Below are 12,841 nucleotides of genomic sequence, written 5' to 3'. Positions count from 1 at the left end.
ATCGACAGAGTAATTACTAAACTCGAAACAAGACATACCAACCTAAATAACCACCTCAAAATAATAAGAAAACACGCAACAGGAACCTGCCCACATTGCAAACAACAAGAAACCCCAGAACACGCACTCATACACTGCACCCACTACGTAACACACCGAACTACACTACAAACCACCCTAAATCTAAATAAGGCTCTTACTCTAGAAGCAATCCTAAACCCACAAAATAAAATAGAAAAATTCAAAGCCTTAGGCGTATACTTAATCAAAACAGGACTAATAAATCGCATTTAAAACCCCAATAAACTACCAGAACCAGACCACATAATCAAACTAACAAACTTCCATACTCAGGTCCCTTAGTTCGTCCCCCAAACCCTCTTGGCATTTTTTCAAAATTTCAAAATTTCCAAAATTCTATGTAAGCAACCACTAAAACACCCCTACTGGATTGCCAAACAACTTTTTCCCCTTTTCGGAAACACATTAAATGGCTTGGCCGGGCCCGTGTGCGAAATACGCTGCAGTCGGAAAGCGCACGTAAAATCTCCAATATAAGTAAGTAAGTAATGGTATAGGTTATGGTCGACCTCATACACCATTCGTAAAACTGTTCCTTATTGTAGACGGAAGAGGCAGACATGATCAACTGTAGTCGCAATCCTCAGTGCAATCAGTACTCTCAACTTCAAGCCTGTGGGACTCCTCTTCCCGAGACAAGCGTGTCCACTAGCCTATATCAAAGCTTAGTTTAAGACTTTAATAAGAAGGCTAGTGGATGCCCTTGCCTCGGGAAGATGGTGGGACAGCTGGTATTAAAAAATTGGTCACCGGAAACTTACGCTTAAAAAGTAATGTTTGTACTAGTCTGCCACTGCTTGATATTAATTTGGTTCCGTTTAACCCGAGGATTTGAAACATTCCACCATTACTTTGTGGGACTGAGCTAACACATGTGTCCACAAACAAGACAGCGTACATGAATGTTCAAACTACCGTCCTGTCGCACTCACATCTTGTTTATCGAAAGTCTTTGAGAAATGTGTATTTAAATATGTATTCAACTTCCTAAGAGATAACGACCTACTAACAAACTGACAATCAGGATTTCCCCGGAGATTCCACATCAAATCAATTAACCTATTTGTATAATTTCATAGCTAAAGCTCTTGACGAAGGAAAAGAAGTTAGAGCAGTCTTCTGCGATATAAGTAAAGCCTTTGATAAGGTATGGCATAGAGGAATTATTAATAAACTGAAAACTCATGGTATCCAAGGCGAACTATTACAATGGTTTGAAAGTTATTTAGAAAATAGAGTACAACGGGTAGCAATTAACGGGTACAAATCTGACAAGAAAGCTGTACTAGCTGGAGTACCTCAGGACTCAGTCCTTGGACCACTTCTTTTTCTGATATACATTAACGATATTGTATGTGATACTGACAGTAACATTCGTCTCTTTGCAGATGACACTTCATTATATGTTATCATAGAAGATCCATCAGTTGCTGCTACCTGTCTTAACAATGATCTAGATACAATTTCACAATGGGCCCGTAAGTGGCAGGTTACATTTAACCCAAATAAGACCGAAACCATCCAATTCTCACGTAAAGCTAAAGCCGACCCTACTTATGGACGGAACAATTATAAAAGAAGTCAAAAGTCATAAACATTCAGGAGTGACACTCCAAAGCGACTGTACATGGACTGATCACATTAATGATATTGTACAAAACGTTCGCCTTATGATCAGTTGTCTGAGGAGTTTTAAATACCGATTATCACGTAAAACCTTGGATACTATGTATAAGTCCTATATCTTGCCAATATTTGACTATTGTTCGCATATTTGGGATAACTGTACGTCTGAGCAATCGCGTATATTAGAAAGCTTACATCTTGATGCCCTGGGAACTATATGTGGTGCCGTTCGTGGCACAAGTCATAAGAAACTTTATAATGAAACTAAATCTCAATCCTTGCAAGATAGAAGATACTGCCAAAAATTAACTTTTTTTCTTTAAAATGTATAATAACCAGTTCCCAAGCTATCTTTGTGATTTGGTCCCAAACTTTGTCTCCGAAACTACAAACTATGATTTAAGAAACAGTTCTGAAATACAAGGAATTTATAGCCGTACTTCTTCTTACGCCCTAGCCGCGAATAGCTGGAATATTGCTGATGCGGCTTAAAGTAGCATTTACTCACTCACTCTTCTTACGCCAAATCCTTTTTACCAGACCCAATACATTTATGGAATGTTCTACCAAATTCCAAAGAGTCAAGTAGTCTGTCAGAATTTAAAAACCTTATTACGAAAACCGAAAATAAGACTTATTTTAACCTTAGCTATGGCACTCGATTCTGTCAAATCGTTCACTGCCCCCTCAGACTCGGTTGTAGCGACCTAAACGCCGATAAGTATTATAACAGACATTTAATTGACAGTCCGTGTTGCTCCTGTGGATATCAGAGTGAAAACGCCCTACATTATTTTTTTACTTGCTGTAACTTTTACTCAGATAAGACTTAATATGCACTTTTACACTACCCGTTATAACCTGGATACTATTATGAACGGAAACAATGAACTTGCTCACTCTGAAAACCAGAAATTAGTTGAATCCGTCCACGATTTCATCATCAAGACAAAACGTTTCAGCTCTTCACAAATTAATAATTAAATTAACCGGACAATAACCTCATGATTGACTATTACTTTTGTTACAAACAACTTGTTGGACACACACAAGCTGTAACTTTCTATTTATGTTCACTTTGTATTTGTATTTGATGTAATATGTACAAACATATTATTTAAATAATGTCTATATCGATGACGTCACATCCTTCATTTCAATATGTAATATATGTTGTATTGAAGCGGTGTTAACATAAGCTGTAAAGCTTGTTCACCAATCCCAACTCATTTCAATGAATAAAAATATGTTTAAACCATGTGAACATAGACGAAATTGTAACTTCTTTGTTGCTGATCATTGTCACTTGAAGTGTTTTTTGTCGTAAAAATGGCAGTTTATGTATCAATGACAAATATTACAAGACTGCCGCAACTGGATATCACGAAATGGGGTGCGTACCGAGCTGGTTGTACAACATGATACCGCAAACGACGCGAATCGACGGGTTGGGGCCTGAAATGGCATCGCCTGGAACGACCATGGCGGAGGAAGAGTTTGACTGCTCTTAGTTTTTAAATGTCTTTTGCTGAATGACAGGTGTACATGCAAGTTACAAAACTGTTCCATGATTGCTCATTCCTGTTTTAAGAGACAGGTTTCAATTCATAGGGCACCAAATCCAGCCTTTAACATTTGTTTGACTGCTGCAACACCGTTATGGGAGAAGATTGACATCGTCATCATGTCATATTTGTTTCCAGGGAATACTATTCAGTATTCGAAAAGTTTACAGAAACTATTTCACCGCTCAATAATTGGTTTGGATGCCCCATCTTGATTAAGAAGAGTGGACAACCAATGTTACCAAGAGTATGCTAGATCTCGTAGTAGGTAATATGACCACTGCCATGACTTCAAACCATTATGACATAACTAAAAAAAGAGTGTTTCAGGACAGCATAAAATACTGTCGGCACCTTTGACCTTTTTATCGAAGGATCTTAGAATTGTCGTCAGAGTCGACTCAGTGGATCGGTTTGTCAGACTAGGTGACTGAAGCACTAGAATATTATCGAATGCTGTTGACGACAAGGAGTGAGTGGAATTTAGAGTTACCGGCGCTGTTTGTTTTCAAACATGACAGACTTGTTCTTTCAAGATGTTTCGGGATAGGGCAGATTCAAGAAGGTTGGCTAAACACTTACAGGCGTGAGTGAGTTAAAAACTCACATGGGCTGTATTTCCACCACATACACGTGAAGATTCCGGGGTAGAATAGGTCTTCTGCAACCCATGCTTGCCGTAAAAGGTGACTATGCTTGTCGTAAAAGGCGAGCTCACTAAAAAAATCACCCAAAAATTTCATTTACCGTATTTGCCGAAATTATGATGTCATGAAAGTTATTACTAAAACTACACATATGAAAGTTTATCTTTACCAAAGTAAATGTCATGTTCGTCATCGGTGCAGTTTACCGTATATGCTCTACGTATGTATTTTCATTTATCAAATTAATGCTAACAATGGTCATAAATTCTTTACCCTAGTTACCCAAGTAGGCACGACATCCCACACATAGAATTGCCATGTAGTTTGTAAGACAATCTCTCATCTCCGGTTTCAGTGTTAGCTCCAAATAGCTAATTCAGCAGATATTTCTTGTGGCTATGGAAAGACTTTTGTCGCTTTTATTGAATGACATGGTTTTAAGAAAACCTGTCTGGGGACAATGATTTTACACTGCCATGACCCCTACCCTCGGTTCATAATCCTAGACTAATATTTTATACAATATCTTACTTTGTACATACAAACTAGCATACAATTCTATTTCTTTTTTTATAACATGAATAAATGAGAGCGTATGTTATTAAAGTGGTTCACTCTCAGTCTGCCTACATCTCAGTCTACCTACACTTTAAATTTAAGTGTAGGCACAAGGAGAACACCCCTATTTCAATAACAACAGTGTCCAGACTGTTAGACAAACAAAAAAGAATGTGTAATATATGTTATATAATAGCAAAAACTTTGTGTTGAGAAATTGGGCCCAGATCTATCAATAGTTCACATCGTCATCTTAGTTCACAGTTCACATCTTCAGTTTCAACAGGTGGCTGGCAGCATCTAAGAAGTTCATTGAGGTCATCTGTCCTTGCACAAGCTTCATAAGTATTAAACTCAAGGAAGTCATATCATTTAAATATATATTTCAAATATATTTCAAACTAATTACCTGCGTCAATACTGGCAAAGGTTGGTGTTGAGGCAGCTTCTTCAACGCTAAGAGGATCCCTGACTTCATTGTAAATCTGCTGTATGGACTTGATATCTTCTTTGACTCGGCACCGTGGATTACTCATGAGGCGTAAGGCTGTGTCGACTTCAAACACTTCATTGTAAATCTGCTGTATGGGCTTGATATCTTCTTTGACTCGGGACCGTGGATTACTCATGAGGCGTAAGGCTGTGTCGACTTCAAACACTTCATTGTAAATCTGCTGTATGGGCTTGATATCTTCTTTGACTCGGCACCGTGGATAACTCATGAGGCGTAAGGCTGTGTCGTCTTCAAACACTTCACTGTAAATCTGCTGTATGGGCTTGATATCTTCTTTGACTCGGCACCGTGGATTACTCATGAGGCGTAAGGCTGTGTCGACTTCAAACACTTCATTGTAAATCTGCTGTATGGGCTTGATATCTTCTTTGACTCGGCACCGTAGATAACTCATGAGGCGTAAGGCTGTGTCGACTTCAAACACTTCATTGTAAATCTGCTGTATGGGCTTGATATCTTCTTTGACTCGGCACCGTAGATAACTCATGAGGCGTAAGGCTGTGTCGACTTCAAACACTTCATTGTAAATCTGCTGTATGGGCTTGATATCTTCTTTGACTCGGCACCGTGGATTACTCATGAGGCGTAAGGCTGTGTCGACTTCAAACACTTCATTGTAAATCTGCTGTATGGGCTTGATATCTTCTTTGACTCGGCACCGTAGATAACTCATGAGGCGTAAGGCTGTGTCGACTTCAAACACTTCATTGTAAATCTGCTGTATGGGCTTGATATCTTCTTTGACTCGGCACCGTGGATAACTCATGAGGCGTAAGGCTGTGTCGACTTCAAACACTTCATTGTAAATCTGCTGTATGGGCTTGATATCTTCTTTGACTCGGCACCGTAGATAACTCATGAGGCGTAAGGCTGTGTCGTCTTCATAAACTTCGTGGTTGTGAGGGGATGAATTTCGAACAAATTCACCAACTGTGCTAATTTTGCCTAGACAGTTAGCCAAGACACACTTCCAGTGAGTTGTAGTCTGTCGGCGGTTGTTCACGCGATACCTGAAGCCTCCTAACAAGACTTGCTGACCTCCAGCATGAGAAGTGAAGAACTCAACTTCCTGTCACGCAGCCATCATAACACTGTCACCACAGTTTTACACACACCTTTTATACTATTTCAGGGTTTTTAGAATAAAACACTCCTTGAAATAAAGTAATAGGTTAACAATGTGAGTAAAAGTGTGAATAGGATTAACTAATAAAAACAAACAAAGAAGATAAGTAAGTGTCAGGGACAGGGAGATGATGTACCGTGGTCGGGGACAGGGAGATGGTGTACCGTGGTGGGGGACAGGGAGATGGTGTACCGTGGTCGGGGACAGGGAGATGGTGTACCGTGGTCGGGGACAGGGATATGGTGTACCGTGGTCGGGGACAGGGAGATGGTGTAACGTGTCGGGGACAGGGAGATGGTGTACCGTGGTCGGGGACAGGGAGATGATGTACAGTGATCGGGGACAGGGAGATGGTGTACCGTGGTCGGGGACAGGGAGATTGTGTACCGTGGTCGGTCACAGGGACATAATGTAACGTGGTCGGGGACAGGGAGATGATGTAACGTGGTCGGGGACAGGGAGATGGTGTACCGTGGTCGGGGACAGGGAGATGGTGTACCGTGGTCGGGGACAGGGAGATGATGCAACGTGGTCGGTCACAGGGACATAATGTAACGTGGTCGGGGACAGGGAGATGGTGTACCGTGGTCGGGGACAGGGAGATGATGTACCGTGGTCGGGGACAGGGAGATGGTGTACCGTGGTCGGGGACAGGGAGATGATGCAACGTGGTCGGTCACAGGGACATAATGTAACGTGGTCGGGGACAGGGAGATGGTGTACCGTGGTCGGGGACAGGGAGATGGTGTACCGTGGTCGGGGACAGGGAGATGGTGTAACGTGGTCGGGGACAGGGAGATGGTGTACCGTGGTTGGGGACAGGGAGATGGTGTACCGTGGTCGGGGACAGGGAGATGGTGTACCGTGGTCGGGGACAGGGAGATGGTGTACCGTGGTCGGGGACAGGGAGATGGTGTACCGTGGTCGGGGACAGGGAGATGATGTACCGTGGTCGGGGACAGGGAGATGGTGTACCGTGGTTGGGGACAGGGAGATGGTGTACCGTGGTCGGGGACAGGGAGATGATGCAACGTGGTCGGTCACAGGGACATAATGTAACGTGGTCGGGGACAGGGAGATGGTGTACCGTGGTCGGGGACAGGGAGATGGTGTAACGTGGTCGGGGACAGGGAGATGATGTACCGTGGTCGGTCACAGGGACATAATGTAACGTGGTCGGTCACAGGGAGATGATGTACCGTGGTCGGGGACAGGGAGATGGTGTACCGTGGTTGGGGACAGGGAGATGGTGTACCGTGGTTGGGGACAGGGAGATGGTGTACCGTGGTCGGGGACAGGGAGATGATGCAACGTGGTCGGTCACAGGGACATAATGTAACGTGGTCGGTCACAGGGAGATGGTGTAACGTGGTCGGGGACAGGGAGATGGTGTAACGTGGTCGGGGACAGGGAGATGATGTACCGTGGTCGGGGACAGGGAGATGGTGTACCGTGGTCGGGGACAGGGAGATGGTGTACCGTGGTCGGGGACAGGGAGATGGTGTACCGTGGTCGGGGACAGGGAGATGATGTAACGTGGTCGGGGACAGGGAGATGGTGTACCGTGGTCGGGGATAGGGAGATGGTGTACCGTGGTCGGGGACAGGGAGATGATGTAACGTGGTCGGGGATAGGGAGATGGTGTACCGTGGTCGGGGACAGGGAGATGATGTAACGTGGTCGGGGAGAGGGAGATGATGTAACGTGGTCGGGGAGAGGGAGATGGTGTAACGTGGTCGGGGACAGGGAGATGGTGTACCGTGGTCGGGGACAGGGAGATGGTGTAACGTGGTCGGGGACAGGGAGATGGTGTAACGTGGTCGGGGACAGGGACATAATGTAACGTGGTCGGGGACAGGGAGATGATGTAACGTGGTCGGGGACAGGGAGATGGTGTACCGTGGTCGGGGACAGGGAGATGATGCAACGTGGTCGGTCACAGGGACATAATGTAACGTGGTCGGTCACAGGGAGATGGTGTACCGTGGTCGGGGACAGGGAGATGATGTACCGTGGTCGGTCACAGGGACATAATGTAACGTGGTCGGTCACAGGGACATAATGTAACGTGGTCGGGGACAGGGAGATGGTGTACCGTGGTCGGGGACAGGGAGATGATGTAACGTGGTCGGGGACAGGGAGATGGTGTACCGTGGTCGGGGACAGGGAGATGATGCAACGTGGTCGGTCACAGGGACATAATGTAACGTGGTCGGGGACAGGGAGATGGTGTACCGTGGTCGGGGACAGGGAGATGATGCAACGTGGTCGGTCACAGGGAGATGATGTACCGTGGTCGGGGACAGGGAGATGATGTAACGTGGTCGGTCACAGGGAGATGGTGTACCGTGGTCGGGGACAGGGAGATGGTGTAACGTAGTCGGGGACAGGGAGATGATGTAACGTGGTCGGGGACAGGGAGATGATGTACAGTGGTCGGGGACAGGGAGATGGTGTACCGTGGTCGGGGACAGGGAGATGGCGTAACGTGGTCGGGGACAGGGAGATGATGTAACGTGGTCGGGGACAGGGAGATGGTGTAACGTGGTCGGGGACAGGGAGATGATGTACCGTGGTCGGGGACAGGGAGATGATGTAACGTGGTCGGGGACAGGGAGATGGTGTACCGTGGTCGGGGACAGGGAGATGGTGTACCGTGGTCGGGGACAGGGAGATGGTGTACCGTGGTCGGGGACAGGGAGATGATGTACCGTGGTCGGGGACAGGGAGATGGTGTACCGTGGTCGGGGACAGGGAGATGGTGTACCGTGGTCGGGGACAGGGAGATGATGTAACGTAGTCGGGGACAGGGAGATGATGTAACCTGGTCGGGGACAGGGAGATGATGTAACGTGGTCGGGGACAGGGAGATGGTGTACCGTGGTGGGGGACAGGGAGATGATGCAACGTGGTCGGTCACAGGGAGATGGTGTACCGTGGTCGGGGACAGGGAGATGATGTAACGTAGTCGGTCACAGGGAGATGGTCTACCGTGGTCGGGGACAGGGAGATGATGCAACGTGGTCGGTCACAGGGAGATGGTGTACCGTGGTCGGGGACAGGGAGATGGTGTACCGTGGTCGGGGACAGGGAGATGATGTAACGTGGTCGGGGACAGGGAGATGATGTACCGTGGTCGGGGACAGGGAGATGATGTAACGTGGTCGGGGACAGGGAGATGATGTACAGTGGTCGGGGACAGGGAGATGGTGTACCGTGGTCGGGGACAGGGAGATGGTGTACCGTGGTCGGGGACAGGGAGATGATGTAACGTGGTCGGGGACAGGGAGATGATGTACAGTGGTCGGGGACAGGGAGATGGTGTACCGTGGTCGGGGACAGGGAGATGATGTACAGTGGTCGGGGACAGGGAGATGATGTACAGTGGTCGGGGACAGGGAGATGGTGTACCGTGGTCGGGGACAGGGAGATGATGTAACGTGGTCGGGGACAGGGAGATGGTGTACCGTGGTCGGGGACAGGGAGAGGATGTAACGTAGTCGGGGACAGGGAGATGATGTACCGTGGTCGGGGACAGGGAGATGATGCAACGTGGTCGGTCACAGGGAGATGGTGTACCGTGGTCGGGGACAGGGAGATGGTGTACCGTGGTCGGGGACAGGGAGATGGTGTACCGTGGTCGGGGACAGGGAGATGATGCAACGTGGTCGGTCACAGGGAGATGGTGTACCGTGGTCGGTCACAGGGAGATGGTGTACCGTGTCGGGGACAGGGAGATGATGTACCGTGGTCGGAGACAGGGAGATGATGTACCGTGGTCGGGGACAGGGAGATGGTGTACCGTGGTCGGGGACAGGGAGATGATGTACCGTGGTCGGAGACAGGGAGATGATGTAACGTGGTCGGGGAGACGTTACCCCATCTCCCTTTCCCCCATCACGGTACATCATGGCGCCCTACATGTGAGACACAGATCGGAGGACACATAGGAGTTGAGGCGCAGACCGGAAGACGCACTGGAGGTTAGACACAGATCGGAGGACGCACTGGAGGTGAGACACAGATCGAAGGACGCCCTACAGGTGAGACACAGATCGAAGGACGCCCTGCAGGTGAGACACAGATCGGAGGACGCACTGGAGGTGAGTTACAGATCGGAGGACGCCCTACAGGTGAGACAGACCGGAGGACACACTGAGGGTCAGGTACAGACTGAGGACGCCCTGGTGGTTAGGCACAGACCGGAAGACGCACTGGAGGTTTGGCACAGACCGGAGGACGCCCTAAATGTGGTACAGACCGGAGGACACATTGGAGGTTAGGCGCAGACCGGAAGACGCACTGGAGGTTAGGCGCAGACCGGAAGACGCAGTGGAGCTAAGGCACAGACCAGAGGACGCCTTACAGGCGAGACACAGATCGGAGGACACATAGGAGTTTAGAAGCGGAAGACGCACTGGAGGATAGGCACAGACCGCAGGACGCACTGGCGGTTAGACACAGAACGGAGGACGCACTGGAAGTGAGGCACAGACCGGAGGACGCCCTACAGGTGAGACAGACAGGAGGACGCACTGGTGGTTAGGCACAGACCGGAAGACGCACTGGAGGTTAGGCGCAGACCGGAAGACGCAGTGGAGGTTAGGCATAGACCAGAGGACGCTTTACAGGCGAGATAGACCGTAGGACGCCCTACATGTGGGACAGATCGGAGGAAACATTGGAGGTTAGGCGCAGACCGGAAGACGCACTGGAGGTTAGGCGCAGACCGGAAGACGCAGTGGAGCTAAGGCACAGACCAGAGGACGCCTTACAGGCGAGACACAGATCGGAGGACACATAGGAGTTTAGAAGCGGAAGACGCACTGGAGGATAGGCACAGACCGCAGGACGCACTGGCGGTTAGACACAGAACGGAGGACGCACTGGAAGTGAGGCACAGACCGGAGGACGCCCTACAGGTGAGACAGACAGGAGGACGCACTGGTGGTTAGGCACAGACCGGAAGACGCACTGGAGGTTAGGCGCAGACCGGAAGACGCAGTGGAGGTTAGGCACAGACCAGAGGACGCTTTACAGGCGAGACAGACCGTAGGACGCCCTACATGTGGGACAGATCGGAGGAAACATTGGAGGTTAGGCGCACAGACCGAAAGACGCACTGGGGGCAAGGCACAGACCGAAAGACGCACTGGGGGCAAGGCACAGACCGAAAGAAGCACTTGGGGCAAGGCACAGACCGAAAGACGCACTTGGGGCAAGGCGCAGATCGGATGACGCCCTACAGATCAGAGGATGCACTGGAGGTTAGACCACAGACTGGAGGACGCATTGGGAGCAAGGCACAGACAGCAGGACGCACTGGGGGCAAGGCACAGACCGGAACACGCACTGGGGGCAAGGCACAGATAAGAGGACGCACTGGGGGCAAGGCACAGGCCGGAGGACGAACTGGGGGCAAGGCACAGATAAGAGGACGCATTGGGGGCAAGGCACAGGCCGGAACACACACTTGGGGCAAGGCACAGGCCGGAGGACGCATTGGGGGCAAGGCAGAGACAGCAGGACGCACTGGGGGCAAAGTACAGACCGGAGGGCGCACTGGGGGCAAGGCACAGACAGCAGGACGCACTTTTGGGCAAGGCACAGACCGGGGGACGCATTGGGGGCAAGACACAGGCCGGAGGACGAACTGGGGGCAAGGCACAGACTGGAGGACGCATTGGGGGCAAGGCACAGACCGGAGGACGCATTGGGGGCAAGACACAGGCCGGAGGACGAACTGGGGGCAAGGCACAGATAAGAGGACGCATTGGGGGCAAGGCACAGGCCGGAACACGCACTTGGGGCAAGGCACAGACCGGAGGACGCATTGGGGGCAAGGCACAGACTGGAGGACGCATTGGGGGCAAGGCACAGGCCGGAGGACGAACTGGGGGCAAGGCACAGATAAGAGGACGCATTGGGGGCAAGGCAGAGACAGCAGGACGCACTGGGGGCAAAGTACAGACCGGAGGGCGCACTGGGGGCAAGGCACAGACAGCAGGACGCACTTTTGGGCAAGGCACAGACCGGGGGACGCATTGGGGGCAAGACACAGGCCGGAGGACGAACTGGGGGCAAGGCACAGACTGGAGGACGCATTGGGGGCAAGGCACAGACCGGAGGACGCATTGGGGGCAAGACACAGGCCGGAGGACGAACTGGGGGCAAGGCACAGATAAGAGGACGCATTGGGGGCAAGGCACAGGCCGGAACACGCACTTGGGGCAAGGCACAGGCCGGAACACGCACTTGGGGCAAGGCACAGGCCGGAGGACGAACTGGGGGCAAGGGACAGATAAGAGGACGCATTGGGGGCAAGGGACAGACCGCAGGACGCACTGGGGGCAAGGCATAGACTGGAGGACGCATTGGGGGCAAGGCACAGACCGAAAGACGCACTGAGGGCGAAGCACAGACTGGAGGACGCATTGGGGGCAAGGCACATACCGCAGGACGCATTTGGGGCAAGGCACAGACCGGAGGACGCATTTGAAGGGCAGGAAGGTGGATGATAAGCTCAGTTACTGAACTAACTCCGCACTCATACCCCAATCACACCAAACTAGTTCTCAATACGTTCGTGAAAATGTTGTCGAACGGGCTCCAACTATGTATGAACGAAGTCGACGTATTGACAGTCTTTTTACGAACTTCATGGACGGGCTCGGACGGGGAGGGTGCTCTAGAACTTTGAGTCTGCTCAAATTGTTTTCACGTC

General features: G+C 49.8%; 1 protein-coding gene across 1 annotated transcript; it reads left to right on the top strand.

The window, feature by feature from the left end:
* The first annotated feature begins 11,183 nt into the window (after positions 1 to 11,183).
* LOC124126769 (circumsporozoite protein-like) lies at positions 11,184 to 12,478 on the top strand. The gene is made up of 3 exons (XM_048384257.1): positions 11,184 to 11,660; positions 11,722 to 12,081; positions 12,143 to 12,478. The coding sequence occupies exons 1-3, from the start codon at positions 11,184 to 11,186 to the stop codon at positions 12,476 to 12,478; spliced, it is 1,173 nt and encodes a 390-aa protein (XP_048240214.1).
* The last annotated feature ends 363 nt before the right edge of the window (positions 12,479 to 12,841 follow it).

The sequence above is a fragment of the Haliotis rufescens genome, unplaced genomic scaffold (genome assembly GCF_023055435.1).
Source record: "Haliotis rufescens isolate VD_foot unplaced genomic scaffold, xgHalRufe1.0.p SCAF_5, whole genome shotgun sequence".
Taxonomy (NCBI): domain Eukaryota; kingdom Metazoa; phylum Mollusca; class Gastropoda; order Lepetellida; family Haliotidae; genus Haliotis; species Haliotis rufescens.
This window is presented reverse-complemented; position numbering and strand designations above follow the sequence as displayed.